The sequence below is a fragment of the Notolabrus celidotus genome, chromosome 4, assembly GCF_009762535.1.
Source record: "Notolabrus celidotus isolate fNotCel1 chromosome 4, fNotCel1.pri, whole genome shotgun sequence".
Lineage (NCBI taxonomy): Eukaryota > Metazoa > Chordata > Actinopteri > Labriformes > Labridae > Notolabrus > Notolabrus celidotus.
Window position 1 is genome coordinate 24633494 of NC_048275.1, and position 22892 is coordinate 24656385.

General features: G+C 40.1%; 1 protein-coding gene across 1 annotated transcript in view; it reads right to left on the bottom strand.

Annotated features, from left to right (window-relative positions):
- Nucleotides 1–22892, bottom strand: part of LOC117811119 (pro-neuregulin-3, membrane-bound isoform) — a 439329-nt gene that overhangs the window by 148141 nt on the left and 268296 nt on the right. Inside the window, exon 2 of the mRNA XM_034681194.1 lies at nt 17255–17384. Within this exon, the coding sequence (XP_034537085.1) occupies nt 17255–17384 (130 nt within the window). The remainder of the gene's footprint in view (nt 1–17254; nt 17385–22892) is intronic.

Consider the following 22892-nt stretch of genomic DNA (forward strand, 5'->3'; position numbering starts at 1 on the left):
CCTTATGCATGACTTTGTGTGTGTGTGTGTGTGTGTGTGTGTGTGTGTGTGTGTGTGTGTGTGTGTGTGTGTGTGTGTGTGTGTGTGTGTGTGTGTGTGTGTGTGTGTGTCAGATTGAGCTCTAGCAACATGAGAAGTGCTAGAGTCTGTCACGGAAGCTTGTCGACATCCATCAGGATCACTGCCATCATCTCCACACACTGTCCCCCACCCCTCTCCTGTACCTCCTCTCCTCCTCTCTCTTTCCTTTTTCCTCTCCCTTTTCCTCTCCTTCCTCTCCCCCTCCCTCTCAATAACAAGCTGACAAAAGACAGTCGGATGTCAGGCGGACCTACGGTACATCCTGACATCTCCTGACAGATGCTGGATTCAACCTATGGCCAACAAGAAGATGGAGGGTCTCCTCTGCGATCAGTTTAAGCCTGAAGCAAAGCATTGTGGGTCTGCGATTTTGAAATAGTTCCTCCACTCTTGGCCGGGCACAAAGCACCCCGCAGTAAACCAAAAAAAGAAAAATAATGGCTCCATTATTGGCTGTGTTTCTGCAGCACATGATTATCTTTTTATAGCCAGCAGTGTTTATGTACACACATAAACACAACTACCCACGCTCACACTTCTTGCACTCTCACCCAAACACACAGACACACTCACACACTCACACTCGTGCACATTCAATAAAACCATTAAATGCAATAAAAAACGTATTATATGCAGATTAAGTTGCTCTGATAAGAAATCACATGTTATGTCTGTTAAATTAATCAATTAAATTGAGACAAATTTGAGCATTTTTCATAATTTTCAGCTGTAATATTAATACAGGAGGCCTGCAGGTTACGGTTCCCTCTATTGATTCAGTTATCATGACTCAAGCTCAGCACAAAACAAGTTATGACTAAGCAGAATGATTCATCCTTCATATTTATTTATTCCTGCTTATTCTATAAACGCCATGATAAAATGTTACGTGATTGTTCTTTAAAAAGTATTGCTGCTATTAATATGTGATAGAATTGAACGTTTTTTCTTCTCCCTGCATTGCAAGTCGGCTGCAGGAATTTCACTCCTTAAATCGACACATCACCCACGTTGTAAGCATTGCCCAAGATTATTTTTATGATGCTGAGTGAAAGTTTGAATTTTTTGTTCTTGGCTGCGATTGTGAAGAGTGGAATCAAAGCTACTAAACAAGACTCAATTAAATAGTCAGAATTATATTGCTCTGTGTCAGAAGGGCAACAAAAAAGCATGCATTGGTGGGCTTCAGCCTCATATGTGATTCTTGTAACTAAGGAACAGAAGATGACAGAATTTCATGCACAAAGTGGCAGAAAAATATTTCTGGTTTATTTAACTAATATGACTTGGAGGTCACCTACATTGGCAAAGACTTAGCAGATCTGTGACTTGTGAGATTTGTGAGATTTTAGTGGCACTTGATAATAATCAACACTTTGACTATTACTGAATTTTTGCACATTGCATGTCTTTAGCACTGGACTCTTTTAAACTGTTGAGGTTTTGGCAAAATAATGTTATTTTTTAGTTACAGCAAGTTCCTCTTTCTTTATTGAACATCGAATTCTCTGAAGCAAAATAATGGCAAGACCTGTATTCTCTATAACTTTAAATGTGTCTCAGCAAAGGTCACATTTTATGTACAGGGTGCTTAAAGTGGTGTTAAGTGGACGGGTTATACTTGGATATTTATTACGAAATAAATATCTAACCAATCATAAATGTTACATGACAAGTCCCGCCTACATAAGTGCTACAGTACTACTCCACTCCTACTCAATCTCTCTTTAGATCTGAGAAAACTCTCTTCATTGCCTTTGCAATTAGCTAGCTAACCATGTATGGCTGAAATCTGTCTGTCTGTCTGTCTGTCTGTCTGTCTGTCTGTCTGTCTGTCTGTCTGTCTGCCTGTCCGTCTGTCCGTCTGTCCGTCCATCCGTTTGTTGGTTGTCATGTTTCTGATGAGCCATGGTCGAGTCCTGCAACGGCAGCCCTGCATGTGCTCCACTCCATTCCCCCAGGACCAGTTCACCAACTCTTTCCAGAAAGCTCAGAGCTTAGCCAAATGGCTTCGTCAGGCATCCGGAGTCAAGCCCTGCCTTCCTGCACTTCAGCCTTCAGCTACTCTGGGCATCACATATTCCAACTGCCCCGATCATGGTGACTGCGTAGTAATAATAGTAACAATTGTAATAATAGTAATAAGTGTTATAAGTACTATGTAACTCCCCACCCAGAGACCACTTGAAAATAATCTTTTTCATTCGTTGGAGTTTCTTTGTTCTCGGCTTCATAGTCAGAAGACTTAAACATGTAGGGTTGGATACACTCTCTCTATATTCCCCTATGTTGTGTAGTGACTGGTAACTGGACAATAAGCTGTTTATGAACAATGTTACATTGATTTTGATATTTTATTACATATATACTTTATGCATAGGGCTCAACAGTTGTTAAATCACATCAGGCTTTTTGTGAATGTACAAGTGCAAGTTCTGAAAATATATTTTTTGGGGTATTGCAGAAACTGTGCATTGTACACATTCATTCAGGTTAACAGTCTGTTCATCTACACCCTGTGTACTGGCTAAAGTTGGGTGCACAATGATTTCATGTGCAAGGAGGGTGGGCATGGAGCAGACATCACATGCTCATCCAAACTGCAACAAACTAGGCGGTGATTTCAGGATAAGTTAAGGGAGCTTGTGATCACATGACCATTTTGCTCATGAAGTTATTGAGGTAAAACTAACATTCTCTGCTTGGGTTTAAAAACAGGATGGAAGAGCATTTTCTGACCTAGAAAAATGTAGCGATTATAACTGTATGCTAATGATGTCTTAAATGTTGTCCCAAATTCATCAAACCTTTTTTTATCCCTACAGCTTTAAATTCTCAATATAATATTGCTGTCTTAACAAATGGTAACAAAAACGTGGTTGAGAAAAAAACAGCTTTACAATAAACCTAAACAGTGATTCTCAGTCAACAACGGCATGCCAACAGGCGGTTTCTGGCTTTCAGGTAGGCTTTAATTGTGAGTAATTGGAAAAAGACAGCCTAATAGGACTATTACAGGGCTTCTGGTTGAAGATGTCAGAATGGCCATTAGCCGAGATTCAGCATGACAGTGACCTTGACCGTACAGTATTAAATATTCATGAACACTTTGGGATGGGAGGGGGTGTGCGAGGAGCTGCTGTATGCATGCATTGTGTGTCCGCTAGGTCCTTGTTACATGATTGCGAAGCATTCGAGAGTGGGTGTGTTGCTATAGGGAACATTTGCACCATGTGTGCTTACATGTGTGTGCAATCAAGGCCCTGTTCTCCTGCAAACACACTAGCGGGAGAAAGGGGGGGTGTATGGGGGGGTGCTTCTTGTTAGTCAGGGAGGGAAGACGGACGTGTCTGAGCTTGGGGCGCCGCTGCCATTTCAGAGTGAAGTGCACTACAGTGAAAACATACATCAGCAGGCTGGTATAGCTCCCAGGTAACACAAGAAATCCAGACCTGCTTAATATTGCAGGCACAGCTTGTCTTCAGTTATCCTCGCTCTTCTGTTCTCCGTTTTTGTCTGTTTCTCCCCTTTCCTCTATTCTCAGCAATCCTTTATGTAAATATCTATTTTACGCTGCATCGTCTTCTTTCTGCTGTCATATTTGTTTTTCTTTTCGCCTCTTCATGCATGCTGAAATTTGTCTTGTGCCATAGTCTACTCGCTGGGGAAAGATTCCCTGAGGTAGGCATTGAAAATTACACTGTCTCTGTGGCCATGCAGCTTAAAACTTGCAAAATCAATAGTTCTTCTCTGGGCTCTCTTTTTTTGTATTTACTCAGAGTTCTGCCTGCTGCAGGAATGGGCCATGCAAACTCAGTCAGACTTTTGGAGGGAAAGGAGGGTTCATTTGCATAAATTTGCATCCTATTAACACATCAAACCTGCTGACTTGAAAGGGATGCCTTGATTAGGAACACCACCAAATTACTGTATGTCTTCTGCCTAGCTCCTCTTTTCTCCTCTTCCTGTCCTTTACTATCTTTTTGGCTTTCTCCCCTTTGCTTCATGGCATTGTTACAGTATAACAAACTTCCTGTGTGTGTGTTTTTGCAGCCTTACACAGAATAATGCTGAAATACCTCTCAACCTTTGAAGTACCAAACACTTACCATAAACACATCTTTTTTTCCCTGTTTCACAGTAAGTTCATGACTCTTTTACTTTCCTCAGGACATCAGCTGCACCTTCTGCAGCGCTGTTGAACATCTACAGTATGTGTGCATACTGTTATGTCTTCAGGCTCACCTACAAATTGCTCATACACGTTACCACATGCACTGTACACTAGTATGTTTCGAGCCTCCTAAAGACGCACTGACTGTGTGGGCGTTGGAATTTAAATGTGCTCCCATATCACGCCGCTCACTGATTTACATCACTGATTTATGTAATGGAATACATGCCGGCTGTCACTCTCTTCAAAAGCACAGCAGGAAGCAAGTGAATACCTATGACCGATTTGCTTGATAGCATGAAAATATTCCTGTTTTTTTATTGTGGGTGATTTGATTTTCCTCCCAGCAGGTTTGAGGACAGTGTTCAGTTGACTCCACATTTTGAAAAAGGAATCATGAAACCTTAATACTGCTTTGATATTGTTTTGTATTTCCCCTCTACATTCAACTATGAAGAACTATGTTCTTTACTCTCAGTAGACAAGATCCTACTCACCCAACTGTTAAATGAATGCTGTGTATCCAGTTGTTGCACATAAAACACATACATTTATGATAAAATGAGATGGAGATAGCAAACTGTATACTGGTATACAATGGAATCCTTAAACCATAGAAATAGCTGGTATTGGGTAAAAATTTCAGTCAGTTATATACAGTATTATACAGTAATACTGTAATCTTAATCCAAACTGTTGACGAAGATGATTTCTTTCACACCGTCTAGTTAAAAAAGACAAAAGTGTGTGTGAAGTGGTACACAGTTACCTTGAAAATTGAAAAGAGCTCAGTATGAAAGGTCTACTATAAGAAATTTGAAATTTCTGCTTTTGCAATCATCAACTTAACATTCAGAGTTTTTCATTTTGCCTCAAGATCTACTCACTGAATCTGTATTACATTAAGTCAGAGTGCCTTAAACAGGGAGTCTAAAGGCTGATTTATACTTCTGCGTTGAATCAACGGCGTAGCCTACGCCGGGGGTCCGCGTAGCTCCCGTACCTACGCCGAGGCCTACACACGTAGCTGACGTGCACCTCCTCCAAAATGTAACTCTCCGTTGAGCCGACGCGGACCGCAAGCTCTGTGATTGGTCCGCTCGGCGGCTTTGTCTTTCCCGCATTTACAGCACTTCTGGGATCCCGGACATCAGCCGCACATCGGCCGTGTATTTCATCTCATCCTCTCTATTCTTCATGTAATCATGTCTGTATGATAAACAGCAACACGTTTCATCTGTAGAATAACGTAACACGCTCTGAATCGCTGTGGAAAAGTAAACAGAGATCGTAGCGGGACCGGAAGCAGGCGGCCGGCTATCAGAGAGACCGCACTGCCCTCAGGCGTTTCGGCGGAGAATTGCTACGCGACACAGACACACCGACGCACAAGTATGTGGTGCTCATGTCTGCGTCAGCCCCTGCTGCGTAGGGGAGATGCAGAAGTATAAATCAGCCTTAATGCACAAATACCATAAATTAAAGTTGCAAACAGCATTGAACACACACCTCCCGTGTCCACAAGGTGGTATCAGTCAACACACAGTAATCATGCTTGTTATTGCTGTACAAAGTCTTAATCAAAGTCTGCAAGGCTGCCCTTTGATGAACAATGATTAGGGGGAGTTCACGAAGAATAGATTTCGGCTGCAACTAGCACCAATCATTTGCCTCCACTATCTTCTCAGACTCAAGGTGCAATTCATAAAGCAAATTGCATTAAGGGTATTCAAGCACATTCAAACACCAGATTACATTTGGAAGCTGTAAGCAGTTTGCTCTTGTTTTGCATGCGACTGTGGAGATGAACCATGAGCACCTCTAGTCTTTGATGTGCAGAGCTGCACTGTACTGTATACTCTTATCCTCACAGAGCCCTAATCTGTGAATATGAAGGGGGTGAGCCAAATGCAGGTGGGGACATTTCTAACCAGTATGTTGTAAAGTCAGTTCAGGATGTACTTTGTCACAAAACTTCCTCTCCAGCAAGAGCAGTATTCAAATACAAAAAATGATACACGTAATGGCTTAAAACCATCTTCAAACATCTAACCAAGTGTGCCAGTATGCCCTTGGGTTGAGACTCAGAGAGCACTGGACAGATTTAACTCTTGTTTATTAAAATAATAGTTCTGTCAAAATAATATTTTCAGACCTTATGGTGAAGACACATTATTTGTAGGTCATCCAGAGGTAGAACTGTTGTCACAATCACTTGGTAGCTTGAGTATTACTTCACCTATATATAAAGCACCAACCAATATCTCTCTGCAGTAAAAATTTAACTCCAGTTGCGTGTGGCTGTTAGAGCTAAGGTTTGTAAATTGCATGTATTTGTTTTGAGGTTCATTTGCATTGCAGGGGGTAAACTTTGCCCAATATGAATGCATAATGGTTCTTTGAAAATACAGCAGTTTAGCACAGTGACACATTTTAAACTTAACCCTTTGCGCATGCTTTATGAGGTATGTCATTTTTTGTCTTATTTGTACAGGTTTAGTGGGTGAACCATGCTTATGGTCTTTGAAATACAGCATCACTGGCGACCAAAAGTTTTTCTGAGCACATATGATATGTTCAACCAGCAGAGAGGAGCACATGGAAATATAAACTGTTGCTAATAGGTTGTAAATGATTTAAAAGTAATGAGCATGTTTACAAATCGAGGTGGGGTCTTTTTTAAAGTGAAATTTGAAGAATATTTCCAATAGGGTTCTCTACCAAGAAATGACAGGCGTAGTGTTATTTTTATAAAATGTGTACTTATCAAGGGACAAGTTGACATGTTATGACCCCTGTTTTTTCTGTGCCAAACTTTAAAACTAAGAAGTTGAAACTCCTAAAATGCATATTTTTCATCAAAGACTTAGCTCTTGCAATGCAGTTATTGCATCCAACTTATTATTTTGTATGAGTGCATTTTTTTACTCTCTTAGTGTAGTGCCAAAAAAAGTTTTCCTGCCAAGTTTTCATGCCATCTCTGCTGTGAAATCCTAAAAATTCAAACAGCAATAAGTGCAAGGATTCAGATACTTCTTTCAGTCTCTAATCTGACAGCTTCAGGATATTCTTCATCAAACCAGATTTAAGAACCTGCAGTTGGCATCGTCAGGGTCTGATTGCCACAGGCTGCGAGGGTTATTCTCAGGGAGACATCACTGTGATTAATGATGGTAATTAGTCTGAGTGCTTTTATTCATAATGGTATTGAAAATGACAATTATTTAAAGCTCTCAAAGAATTACCATCTGCAGCAATCATCCCAGTTCTTTTATTTCCTGTCACTTTTTGTCAAAGTCACACTGTGTGTTGTCACACCTACATAACACCACATAATCCAACAATAAACAACAGTTCTGGGAGTTATTATTGACTGATTCAGTCAGTCATTGTGTTACTTTTCTCGATTGAGCATATGATAAACACTCTGTTTGTCACAAGGAACGTGAGCATTTTCACACTCACACAGACACAGTATATTTGTATGTTTGCAAAAGATCCTTAATTGGATACTCAGTGCTGTTTACCAAACTGAGTGAGCTAATGCAATGACACAATTAAACCTGTTACATCCTGCTAATTAAAACCAAGAAAGACATCAATACAGATCAGTGGCAGGTAGAGGAGATGGGGAGTCTGGGACATGGCATTGAAAAGTCAGCTTGAGGAGTCTCACGGTTGAACACTCATTGGATGTTAAGGCTTTCTCTACATGGAGGACACAAACGTGAATACACAGTCATTTACATACAGCTTAAACTACTGCACCAGCTGCTTACTGACTTAATCTCAGTACAATTCAGTGCTGGAAAGGTAGTGCTTAGTGGGTTTATCTGAGGCTTAAAACAGCTGTTTACTGGTGCCTGACTAAGTTTAATGAAAACACAGTTTACAGTTATTTTTACAGTTACAGTGGGATATAAAAAATGGTCTATTTGGTTAGTTTTGGCAACAAACGTTTAATCTAAGTTAGAATAACAGATTTTTGTGTGTGATTGATAACATGTTTTTTTTTTAATTACACAGGAGTAACATTTTCCAAGGGTTGTCAACAATCCATCTACCCCAAACGCCTCAAAAAGCTGGCTATATCACTCTTTATTCTACATTACCTCACTTTCCCTTGCTGGACAGCAAGAGCAGGTGCTCTTAAGCATCTAATATTGCCAAGCATGGGTCCAAATGGCCAAGCTGCAACAAAATGAAGCCAATGTGGAAGTACAAAAAGCAGCAGTTCCTTGAGTGTCCACTTGAGGCTGGCTCTAACAGCCCAGGAAGCCCCATTAAAACCCATGTTGAAATGCCCAGTTTTTACGTAATACTAAAACACTGCTTACGGCTTTGGTCAAAATAGCTTGTTTCTCTATTTGTATAGAATGTACACAGGGTGATTTTTTTTTTCTTTTATCTGTCAATCGTTTGGAGGTAACAATTATGCTTTGATTTGGATAATAAGAGGGTTGAACTACAGGTGTGCGCAATGTAGCTGATGGCTAGGAGGCGAGAGCCCCCCTCAGCTCTACCTCTTTGATTGTTTCAAATTTTACCAAAAGTTGGGTTGCATTTCCAATACGGCGACTACCATTGTTCGGCCTAGTGTTTTATACAGTCATTAAAATTTCCCTTCAACTATGAGGCTATTGCATATTCAAGTCGTTCAAGTACAATCTGTGAAGAACAATAGCGTAATACTGTATTTGCAATGCTGGAAGAAGCCTGAGAGTAAAAAAAATAAGTACCATAGGATGAAGACAAAAAATAAAAACAAGGATTAAACAAGGACTGAAAGATGACGACTGACTCTTCTGTGCGGTATTGAGTGTTTTAAGATCCTGACTGAGCTGCCAAGAGATCATGAAGTCTTCATTGTGTGCTAATTAAATAAGCATACAGTAACAAACTGATGTTTGGCCACCATAGCTCACACTTTCAACTTCTCTCAGTCACCATATCACAGAAAAGAAAACACCCTCATCGCCTGTTTCCTGGTTTATATTTGTCTTCCTCCGTTCTTGGCTGCCTCCCAGCATCTGTTTTCCATTTCGAGGCACACTGAGTGCTCCTCTCTGCATCTTGGAGGATTCACTCGTCGAAAGCGGTGCGTTCTAGCCTCAATATGCGGTCTCTTATCTGCTTAATTTTCTCCCACCTCGAAAGCATGCCACGGCATCAGCCTTGTTTATTACTGTCAGAGAGACACCCGTCGAACTCCCACTGGTGTGCCATTATTATCGCACAGATGGCGATGAGGGTTGAGAGAGAGAGAGATAGACGGAGCAGTAGAGATGTTGAGAGAGAGAAAACAGAGAGGAGGGCAGTGTGAGGAGAGGGAAAACAAGAAGAAAGTGAGAGGATGAGTGGTATTTTCCATTTTAACAGCACCCAGATGGTTTTCTGATCGTAGGCAGGAGGAGATCACATGCTTTTTTTTTCCGATATGAAAACACACCTTTGCACTGCACTGTTAACAGGAGAACACACAAACACAAATGTGCACTTAAGCATTCTATATAGTGAACATTTGACACATCTTAATCCCAGAGGCTTTCTCCTGACAAGGTAAATCCCTGCTGTCACAAACAATTTTGCACAGGATGCATTGACCCCATCGTACAGTCCCTGACCCTTGCTGTGCTCTCTGTTTGGATGTCTGGCTGAGTCTCTTGGGTTGAAAAAACTCACATGGGTGTGTGGGGCTTTTTTTGGTGAGTGGATGACTATGTCTTTTCATATGAGCAGAGGAGAGATTTCAGGACCTTGGAGAGCGACAAAAGAAAACTACTTATTCCCAGAATGTTGCCATTTATAATATTGTTTATATCTACAGCTTCAACACTATAACTACATTCATCCAATGTAAAACTAAATATATATGTATATATGTATGCGTATTTATGTATGTGTGTATATATATATATATATATATATATATATATATATATATAGATAGATATAGATATATATATGTATATGTATATACATATATGTTTCACACTGAATGTCAACCCAGCAAGCACCAAATCTGTTTTCTGTGGCAGAATATCTAGACATGGAAGATGGAACTTGAAACAGGTCAAGACAACACAATGACATACAGTTTTGTTTTTTAAGTGAAGCTAACCATTGTTGCCCAGAGCTTTTTAAGCAATTACAAAACACAACTCAATACAACACCATTTAAAATATTCATAAAGAGAAAGTCAGTCTTCTCGCTGGTGTGTTTTGTCACTTATATCATGTGTATGACTAACTGTGGTAACACAATAAGAGACAAGAAACTTACAGAATGGAAGAGGTTCAGGGACTTGTTAGTTTTGAATGTGATTCTATCAGAAGTTTTTTTTCCAGGCTTTTTTTTCCTCTTAGTTATAAAGCATTATTTTCACAATCATGATGCCTGTTGATGCAGACCTTGTATAATTTCCCATTTTGTACTATTTGAAAAACAGATTTAATCTGAAACACGTTGTATGTAAAATATTTAATAATAAACTGAAACTCAGTCAGATGCTTCAGGTGCATGCTCCTTTTGCAACTGCATTTTAATCTCCTTGTTTACTGCCAGCTTAGATCTGTGTTATTGCTGCTGTGTTTTCAATTTCATGCATGCTTCTTGTTAATTGGCTTGCCAGAGTGTGTATGTGTATATGTGTACAAGCAGCAGAGGTAATGTTATGCATTCTACCGAGCAGTCAATCCTTGCACCTATGAGGCCCAAGTCAATCTGGCTGCGCTGGTCCGTGGCTGAACACTTTGGAGAAACCCAAAGTTGTCAAGGAAAGTAAATGCTGGAGTCCAGAGAGACGGGAGTGTGGATGAGGCGGATTGTTAGGAAGGAAGGGAGAATTACGCTTCAGGATGAAGTGATTTGTCTGCTGCGCAGCATGCTCTTGCAACATTTGCAAGTATGCATGAATCGTTATTATAAAGTGATTGCCTTTCGCACTTAAGGAAACATTCACGTCTCCCTACACCCAGGCAAGTTTTATGTTCTATTATTGTGATTAATTTAATCCTCTTTGCGTCTTCTAAAAATAAAAATTCACAGCTTTTAAGTCTTATGTTTGCTGTCAGGAATGTATGTTGGCGAATAAATAGAATAGAAAGCCTTTATTTTCATCACACACTGTGAAACAAAGTTTGCTGTGCATTTCTTAAAACAGGCACTACATACCCACATGTATTAGTATTAAGAAAAAAAGCTCATCCAGTGAGGTCTTAATTTTTTAAGAACATTTAAATATGATTGGACCTTATCAGATATGATTGCACATTTAATGTTACTGCATATGGTGCATTTGGTGTTTCTAAAACACCTCAAACCATCCTTTATTATTGCTTCTCTTTGCTGGAGGCCAATATGGGAATAGTATAGCTTATGTTACAATTTTGAGTCTGTTTGTTTCTAGCTATTAAAAATGTCTATGCTTTTATTACCTTGCAATTTATAGACCAGGAGATACTTTTTTTGTCTTAAAATATGATACTTGCAGGTAGAAGTCCCAATCCATCCTTCAGGGCGAGGCATTGATTAAACAAGTTGATGATGAAGAAGAGGAGAGTAGGATGCAGGGATATGAAATGGATCCAAATACAGTGAGCATGCATGATGAAGACAGCACGGAGTTTTGTTTTAAACGCACTGATACTTTTTTCTCACATTGTTGTCCCTATCATTTCTGAAACAAACATACATCCTGATGATTGATTCTATGTAGGATCTATGTGCAGTCAAAATGTATACATTTTAACTGTATTGCATGAAAACTTAATACATTTTCCAATCCTTTTATAATTTAGGTATACAATATTGGCAATCTAAAAAAAAACATTGGACTTGCAGGTGGATTTTACAATTTCTACCCAAGCAGGACCCTCAGTTGGTAAGAGGTCAGCTCAACAACCTGCTGCAAAGTCTGGGCCAACATGTTAGCTTCCAACTCACAAACTGTGCCAGGGTTGTGTGTGTGTGTGTGTGTGTGTGTGTGTGTGTGTGTGTGTGTGTGTGTGTGTGTGTGTGTGTGTGTGTGTGTGTGTGTGTGTGTGTGTGTGTGTGTGTGTGTGTGTGTGTGACCCTGGTCTTATTGGTTTCCGCTTTGCAGCAATCTATTCCAACCCTCTGTTACCTCAACCTGCCAGGTAAGATTGCCTTTCCATCGCTCTGCAATAGCCTTTCAAACAGGGGGCAATGAGACGGGTTAAGCTAGCTCTTATCACTAACTAGACGGAGGGAGAGCCCGTTTGTCTACTGGGTAAGGACATAACTAACAGACCAACAAATCAGATCATTGCAACTCTTAAGGCAGAATAAATAAACAAACTGTGTCAAGTAAGAAGAGCTAACCATTATAAACTTCAGAATATTAAAGTAATGAGAGAAGTGAGAATAAGAGCAATGGGCAAGTAGGGCTGCAGAGATATTCTAATGGACTTCATTTGAACTAATTAATGCTTTAAACACTCATTAGAGTTTTTGTTCTTTTTGAGGGAATCCTGCTAAGCTGAGAAAGTAGTTTATCATATTCAGCATCACACACTTTTATAACTGACTGCCTTGGCCTCTTGCCATGTTCTGAAAATATTATCTTAGCACACTGACTAATTTACTGGTTAGCTGAGCACTAATGATTGAATGCCATACTATGTTGCCCAAAGCAGTGAGCAGTAGTGTGTGTGTATGTGTGTGAATGTGTGTTTTAGTGTCTGTGAGTGTGTAAGACAGAGAGAGAGTGAGCAGGCCGTATGACTCATGCTGAATCCCTCCCCCCTTCCCAACCTCCCTCCCTCCCTCCCTCCTTCCTCTGCATGCGTCCCCGTGGGGTTGACAAACACACGCGTCGCACACCGACAGCGCTAAACAGCGCTCTGGGGGACAATCTGCACACATTTTTACAACTGGTCGGGAATGGCACTTGATACTTGAGTTATGATTCTTTGGAGAAAATCGTTGTAGAAAGGATCAAGTTTTGTACAGCAAATAAAAATGATGAATTCCATGACAAAAAGGGCCACAATTGGACTTAATTTATCCCCATTAAATGCCCTGATTGATCACACGTTTACAACCTGATTTGTCTCAATTTGTTGTAAACACAAATTGAATCAGATTATGCATTGATCCTGAGCCTGGGGTGAAATTTGTCATTCTTTTGCTGATTAGGATAAATTAGGCAGCATGTCAAATGAAGCGTACAGTTTCATCTTTTTTTTTTCTTTCTAGTGAATCATAGTAATACAGTTTTTGCTTTTTCAATCTCTGGTCACAAAAGAGAGACAGCCAAACAGTCTTACAAAGTCAGAATATATCAGTGAAATAGGTTTGATGCCAAAAACTAACATGCTTCTGTCATACTGTTTATGGTCCAGAACGATCACTGCCAAGCCCATTAAAGATTTCCCTCTCTTCTGTACCTGAACACACGCATTAACATGCACAGACAGAGTGTTCAAGGCCATCCCAGAGTACATCCCTCTTTAACAGTTTCACTTGTAGTCACAGATTATGTTGTCCTGGTAACGGAGACGAGCATGAGAGGAGGGCAACAGTCCTCCGAGGTGTAGGCAGACAGGGAGTCAGAATGAGTTCTGACTCCCTGTCTGCCTACACCTTGGTGTTTCTCTACTTCTCTCTATATCCTCCTGATCACCCTTGTATCTTTCAACTCTCACAGCTAGATTTTAATAAGTAGAAAGCTAAAATAAAACTGTCTGTGCTGTTCTTGACTCTAGTTCAGTTTTGGATGATGTATTTTAATCTAAAAACTACAGCAAGCTGACTAAGGAAGGTAATTCACCCACGCTATGCACTCACAAGACACCAGTTGTCTAGATTTCTGTAACACGTGGTTATCATCAGCATATTGGATTTGTGAAACCTTGTTAGTAGGCAGATGTATGCTGCAGAAACCTTATTGTTGCAATGACAGTCTACTTGCTCCAACAAAAAACATGTAAAAAGCATCCCTCATTGACTAATATCTTGAACTACTCAAGCCCACATTTTACTCTCTGCATTTTTGGAGCAGCCAACTCTTGCAACAATCAGATTTGTTATTCAGTCATGTCAACAATGGAATGTAAGCCACTTAAAATGCATGCGTAGATAGAGAACGTGGACTTACAACCATGCCAGCTTGCATGCAGATACCCAATGTAGGCTGGGTCTATACTGGATTTTATCTGGAACTTCACCTGAAATAATTAGGGTTCCAAAATAACACTACACATAAGGGTGACATTAAGTTGCCCTGGAGCATGCAAGTGCATTTTTCACAACAAGTAATTTCTTCATGTTTAGGCACATACAAATGTTCTATGTGACTGTTTTTTTTTCTATTAATCTGGTTGATGTAAACACTGTTTCTAGGGTATACAGTATGTCATCGGCATATGGGTGCACATGAATCAATGCAACTCGTGTCCAACTTTGTAATTTAAAATTCAGTGAGTCTCACTTATATTGTTGAGCCAAAACTCACCCCTCATCATTATTCACACACTCATAGACACAGACACAAACTTGTGCACGCATACGGATATAAACTTGTACCCCAGGGGAGGCAAGACAGGCTCTTTGAAAAACAGGTCGGGTGGAAGTCCTGGGGTTAGATTCTGGAAGAAGTTGTTCTGGGACTTAATTAGTAAAAGGCCCCACATTTGAACGGGCTAAGTGCCCATGAGCTCAACTCTGAAATCTGGGACAAGTAAAACACAACGCACACACTAAAATACCCATCCAAACACGCACGCATGGTTATGCATTGAAAACATGCACCCGCACACACACACTCGTACAAATAGCTGCACAGAGACTGAGCTTTAAAATCTGTGAATAAAATAAACCAGGGAGCATTTTCGAAGCGCTAGCTCCTATAGATATGTACCAACTGCAAACAGAGACTGAAAGGAGCACTTCACAGTAAACCCTGACTATCAAACTCTCAAAAGTCTGTTTACTTGAAACATGGCGCTGATAAGAGTCATGACAAAAAAACAACAGCAACACAATCTCCAAGGAAACATCTCTATGTTGCTGTTAAATCCACTTCTATATAATCTATATAAACATTGCTATTCAGTGTGTTCCAAACAAACCCAGAGAAATACATTTCAAGTTAATACCCCGAACCGGCATTTTTGTTGTTGTTGTATAAACCACTGCTAGAGAATCTGTATTATCACGTCTGTTTGGTATTTTTCAATAAGACCCTGCAAATACAGTACATTGTTCAATACGTTTACTTTGGCACAGCTTCAGGAGAGCTTGGCAGTTGTTTCATACAAACAAGGTGTACGTTTCTTAGTGGAGAAACCAAGGCTGTTAAATTTATAGATAAATGATTGAGAAGAGGATTATAGGTTTGTAAACCATCTGTGTAATGGCATTTTTTTGTCTTGGCTTGAAATGACTACTGAAATCGATTGAGGCTGTTGTGAATACAAAGAAATTAAAAACATGGTACAAAACTGTCAGCATCAATTTTTAAACTTCTGTGATAACTTGTTAGAAAAATCTTTAGTGTAAGAGTTATTAAATGAAACCACCTTCTGAAGTTAAAAATGTCTTTCTTGTTTGAACAGAAATTTAAATTTTGACTAACTGACTAGTCTAAAGGTAAGAAAACAAGCGGAAAACAGTCAACATTTAGCAATATATTAAAAACGGAAAAACTCCGGATCACAGAGTCTACTTGTAAATGATGTCAAAATGATCTGCAGAGTGAGTCTAACAATAGCAGAGCTAGCACAACCAGCCTGTGGTCTTCCTTAATGGTGAAATGTTATGCAGAATTGACTTTTTAATGGTTCACTACCTGAAATATGTGTCCCTGGCATGTCTACGAACCCCCCGAAAATGAAAAAAAATCCATTCTGCCCCTTTTCTGATTTCTCCACCTTTCTTTAAATGTGTGCTGAAACGAGTCGTTTCAGTTTTCCGTGTTTTTCATACGTCATAAAGCCATCCAGTCTGTAACTGAAGTCAGAGCTTGGAGCTTGTTCAGTCCATAGACTGTATAAAATACAACTTAACTCCTCCTCCATTTTTCATTACCTGCACACGTGTGCTAACAAGGAGCTTAGGAGGGAGGCATGCTAGTTGTAGGCTGTCTTAATAAACACAAAGGTCGGTTTTACTCCCCACGTCTGCAGATTTGAAGATCTAGTGGATGTTTTTTATTTTTCATGAAAAAAAGTGCTACCGCTAGTTAGCGTAGCCACATAGCTACATGTTTGTAGCTGTGTACCAAGGCACACGTCGACATGCTGACAAATAAAACAACAAGAAACACAAAATCTGTGACCAATCGTTCAGAAAGGTCCTGCTGCAGGCAGATCAATTTCCTGCCAAACCAAAAGATGCCATCTGTCATGTGTGTTTGTTTACATCCTGTAAGAAGAGCATTATAGCATTATAGCACATGCCATTCAAGAGAACTGCAGCGTTATATAGTAGTAGGTGGCTGGACTCCAGCTTAGATGCAACATAAGACCAGCATTTAAAGCCTACAGTAACAACAATGTTCGTAACTCATTTAACCGACTAGTAACTCTGGTGCTGACTGGCTAGGGCAATGGCGATTAATCATTTAGTTGACCAAGCAAACACATTCCAAGTTCTAACATTACTTACTCCCCTCAGTTTAGTATGTACTCCCCACACATATTGTCACAAAAAAGCAGCATAAAACTTTGTAGCAATCCAAAACAGAAACCACAAGAAAAATTTGATTCTATACGTTTTGTCCAGTTATCAAAAAGAATAAATAAAAGCCAAAAATTGGTGCCAAATTGAATAAACAATTGACTTAGGGTTCTATAGAAGTCTCTCTGACCCAACAATATCTTAAGTGTCCAACAACTTGTCTCAGCAACATAGAGCACAGCCAGATCAGAAACCACTCTCAGCCACCACAGCAGAGGAAGATAATAAAGATCATGAAGGAAAAGAAAAGAAGAGAGCAAGACATTTAAACAATAAGCAGTATGTAGTTCACTTACTTGCAGTGCTTGTGAGGTCCACTGAGCGTCTCAATGACAAAACATTCTCCACCATTCAGGCAGTAGGCCAAGTCCTTCTCATGACAGGGTTTGAAATGCTCCGAATGCAGCGGAGGGACTGTTGGAGATGCTGCAAGAAAACAAAGAACCTCGTGTTAGTCACAATCAAACCCCAAATATATACATCTTGTTGTGAATGCATTAGCTCTCTAACAAGCAGGCTTGGCTCTCTGTCTTTCAGCAGCTTTTTACCCCTCAAACTTCATTATAGTCTCCCCTCTCTACAATCCCACGAATAAATCATCACATCATCCATAAATTGCCGCAGAAACAAATAGAGCAGCCAGTCAGTTTTCCAGCTGAGGCTACTTACTCTCCATCCATGGATCCATAACAAGTGTCTGTCTCATAACATACTGCACATTGTGGATAGTAGCAGCACACTATTGTTTGTTTAGGCCTCGCAATGTCACCAGCAAAAGATGGATGGAGGATGGGTAATAATCTGTCCTGCTGTGATTAATACTCTGTGGACACACGCGTGCTGTTGGAGAGCTTGACTTCACTTGGCGATTTATCACAACATGCATGGCTGATTGTGGACAGTATACACCACTGAGGGGAATCTTCTCAGCGTGACTTAATGGATGATCTTATCAGGGAAATTAATAAGTGGAGCACCAGTTGCTTAAAAGAGAATATGGAAAGTGACCCGATCCTTAAAACTGTATATTGCAGTTAATGGCATTCCAGGTGCTTGTTGTGGATCATTTATTAAGTCAGGGAAAGATAAATGAAAATGTAGATATTTTGGAGAGTTCATAGCCAGTCATCAATCAGCTGAGTTTTTGATGCAGCTGGTAAGGGCATGGCTATTGGACGTGGGGAGAAATCCGATCTGCGCCACAGTTGATGTTCTTATTAACGCCAGAGCAGACTGCTGACTGTTTCCTTTGTGCTTACAGCTGAAAAATGAGTCTGCTAAGGGCTCTCATTAGGCCATCCTCAGCCATGTTTTCCAAAGTAGCTAGATGAACGGTGATGATCCAGAACTTTCTGCCTCAGTGATTGAAAATCAGTTGTACTCACAGGATGTTATTACCACTACTATACTGATTACTGTATTAGCTTGTCCTTTAATGGAGTGTGGAAGATGCATCCGAATGAACTGGAGCTTTCTCAATCAAAAGATAATGAGGGATTAATAATAAGCTGTGTTTTGGGGGGAAATGGACGGGTGAAAAGAGGTTAGTTATTTCAGTAAAGCCTCAGATCCCTTAATCAGCACTATGAGGGGTGAGTGTGGGGCTGGTGGGTGAAATTATGAGGTGCCGGGTGGTGATGAGGCTCCAGGGATCTTGAACAGCCCTTGGTAATTGGCTGCTGGGGGACTAGTTTCCATGTGAGAGGGGAAGAAGTTGGATTGAGTCAGCAGTGAGACATGGGTTTATTAGACAAAGCAGTCAACATGCTGGGCATGAGGGCAAGAGGGTCTTAATCAAAGAGGTAGCTATTATCAGTTATAAAAAAAACGCTGACACTTTGCAATCCAAACTATTCTGGGTAAACCACCAATTCTGGAGCCTATTTAAAGGAAACACATCAAGATCAGATTATGCATATGGTTCTAATCACTGGTCTTTTAACATAGTAACAGTTCGTCACAGGCCTCTTTAGAGTCTCACACAGAAGAAAGTGGTTTAGCATCTATCTCAAGGCACCATTTAGGTTTTGTTTGAAGGATTATCTGGTTTAAAGGTCTATATTTGGGTCATGTGTCATTACTTGATTCTTTTTAAAGTTATTTATTTTTTTGGCCTTTTTGCCATTATTTTATAGGACAGCTGAAGAGAGACAGGAAATGTGGAGAGTAGAGAGTGGGGGAGGACATGCAGGTCGACGGGCCGGGAATCAAACCGACGACCCCTGCGACAAGGACTGTAGCCTCTGTACGTGGGGTGCTTAGACCGCAAGGCTACCAGCGACCCTTATTACTTGATTCTGATTGGTCAAAATCCCATAACTGTTGTCATCGATTCTCAACAGCAAAAGGGTGACACCAAAGAGAATCTTATCCCACGAGTCATATCAACTCAGGTGTGGAAAGGAGTGTTAGCACTGGCAAAAACATGTGTTTCCATTAGCATTAAACTACTTAACATTGTGGCATAAAAGTTAGCTTCCATTAGCAACAACATGGATGATATTTGTAATATGAAATTCAAGCAACAGCAGCAGAGGCGAGTGCATATTCACTACAAACTAACTTATACCTTAAGCAATAAGGCTGATCAGAGTCTGTTGCCATTAAAGCCTTACTGACCCTGAAATCAGAGGGAGTATTTATTGAAGCCTAGTTCATAAATATTTTTTAAATCAATGAAATTAATATCTTGTATCGGTTTGTTTATAGCTCTAGCTGGTAGCCAGGTAATAAGCAGGATAATGTATATTAAGCAGATGTGACGCAAACTGGAATCCTTTCAGGGTGAGATAAGATCCTTCTGCTTTGCATCACGGTCTTTCATGCTGTCAACTTGTCAGTTATAGTTCACATAACCACCCACTCAAACATGATCCCTTACTTATACCTTAGTCTTTTATCTTATACATAATTCAATTTTCCTGTCAAGGTGAACTCGAGATGGATGATGTAGCTCCTACTCTACTTTGAAATCACAACACTAACTGCATAAAAACACATAATTAAAAATTTGTTATATTAGTATGACTATTAGCCTATTACTCCCCTTCGTGGTGTTATGTGATCTGAGGAGCTCATGAGTGTCAGGGCAGACTGGTCACACTGTGTGCCATGCTGCCTGTGCTCACTCCAGACATTCTCACCTCCAGTCTGGCTCCTAGATCTTTTGAGAACTATGTGAAACTGAAAATTGGTAATGTGCATGTAACAAGCTGTCTTGATTTTTATGCAAATCAGCCACAAACAAAGTGACAAAATGACAGCTTTACCTAAGCTTGATATGTGGAGTTCATTTGGTTTCTGAGCAGGGGACTCGAGTTTGTGCTCCGTATACAGCAAGGATTTATGTTTTTTTAAATGTTAATACATTCTCTCTCCAGCCTTAATCAAGCAACAGATACCATGAGACAGTTAACACAACATTTTTTAGAAATGTGAAGATTTTCTTGATGAGATACATTAATCCTCTGGTTTTGGGGTTGGACTGTGGCAACTTATAAATGTTGTTTATTTTCATGTGATTGCACATATTGTGCATATTATTGATATGATTGATACATTTGGCTTTGTAGGACATACAGAAGGAATATGGGTCCAAACAAATGTAGTTATGTATTCAATTTCTTAATGTTTATCTTGTTAGTTTCAGTTTTCATGAAATCACAAGGAAAAAATTAGATGAAACTCAATTTCGAAGAATGCCTATTTCACCTAAATGTTGCTGACCATCTACAATGGGAAAGGGGGAAAAAGAAAACTTATTATAGAGTGAGAGAGAATGCAAATTATAACAATGCCAATTGGTGTGTCCTGACAGGAATCCTTTGGCTTGCAGTGCAGCACATTCTGCATACAGACACACTCCAAAACAAAGGCCAGAATCTCAAAGCACTGCTGTTACTTTCTTAGCACTAGCTTTACAACGCCACAAGAATTCTCTCAAATATAAAGGATTTCCCTGCAGACACGATTTCATGCTTGAACTGGGCTGTACTGTTTTGTTGGCCCTGGCAATAAGTGACAGAAGTGCCATTTGTTGTCCTCTCCCCTTTGTTTTCTTGTTGACAGAGTTGTCACAATGCTCTGTAGGTTGTTTAGCTTAACACTCGTCACCTGTCAGCTCAGACGCAGCACGGACTCAAAGAATTGTGTCATTTTAAGAGCGAATGCTAGAGTTGACAGAAAAAAAATCATTTTAGTCTGCTGAAAATATAACTGCAAGTTTGAAAACATTGCTCAGTGAAGGCAAACGTCAATCAGAGCCGAAGAAAACAGTCCAATTTTCTCCGCCCTGCTGTGAAGAGAGAAAGAGAGAGACAGCACAAAGATCAATAAACCATTGGGTGCTGGATAACACGACCCTCCACTTCATTCTCTCTTTTCTTCAGTTGTCTCCATCTCAAGGCTGATTTATACTTATGTGTTGAATCAACGGCGTACCCTACGCTGGGAGTCCACGTAGCTCCCGTACCTACGCAGAGGCCTACGCACGTAGCTGACGTGCACCTCCTCCAAAATGTAACTACCTGTAGAGCCAACGCAGACCGCAAGCCCTGTGATTGGCTTTGTCTTTCCCGCATTTACAGCACTTCCGGGATCCTGGACATCAGCCTCACATCAGTCGTGTATTTCATCTCCTCCTCTCTATTCTTCATGTAATCATGTCTGTATGATAAACAGCAACATGAATCAGCTGTAGATTAACATAAAACGCTCTGAATCGCTGTGGAAAAGTAAACAGAGATCGTAGCGGGGCCGGAAGCAGGCGACCGACTATCAGAGAGACCGCACTGCCCTCAAGCGTTTTGGCGGAGAATTGCTGCGCGACACGGGCACATCGACGCACAAGTATGTGGTGCTCATGTCCGCGTCAGCCCCTGCTGCATAGGGACAACGCTGAGGTATAAATCAGCCTTCACTTTCTTATAGGAAGACAATAAGGAATGTTTTGAGAAATCGGTTGATTTTCTCCTTTGCATCATAGCAAACACTTAGGTGGGGAGGAGACAGAGCAGCAACAAATCATATACGTTTTAATAATTTAATATCAAGACCGATTGTAGCCCCTCCTGAACTTCTATCAGTGAGAGTGATGTTTTTCAGAAGACACACAAAGACCTGAATATGCAAAGAGATCAACAGCGAGATGAATCCAATCACAACTGGGGTTAAGAGATGCAATATTCATGATTTAATTATTGTTCTTCCGTTTTGTAAATCCATATCAGCGAGGGAATATGCAGGCTAAACTTAGAAGTTCATGAATTCAAATTTGGAGACGTTATTTCAGAACTCTGTCTGCTTCAAAACGGTTTTCATATCACTAATGTGCTTCACAAAATCGCATCCAATACCAAGAAGGATCATCACATTATAGACAGTGGTTTACAACTAGCTCTCATTGTGTTGTGTTTAAAACAGTCAGGATCCAGCATGACATATCTCTTTATCTTATTAACCAACTGCTACGCATGAGGGCACTCATGATTTCAAAACTCTACTTCACCATTAAATGTATCTCTTAGGTTTCGGACCTGGGATTTATTATACCCTGTCAGATTCATTCATATCATTGATTGAGTCGCTCATCTTCCCGGTATCCCTCAAACTGTGTTTATAACTTTCATCTTGAGAGAGGATTTCAAAATTTAAATGTCTATCACATAGCAGGGGACCAGAGTTATGTCCATCAGATCCCCTGATTTCTTTTCCATCATATTTCTTAGCTGCTTGTCACTTGTTTTATGACTCTGCTGCACTGATAACTTATACGTGCTGGCTGGCCATGAGAGGTAAACCCACTTTACAGAAAAGTGGAGCGGTCTACTGTTGTGTAAAATATTGTCATTTAAAAGTCTGGACCCCAAACACTGTATAAGACAATCCCACTTATTTCAGATGTATTTCAAAATAAATATCCTGTCTTATTTCAGG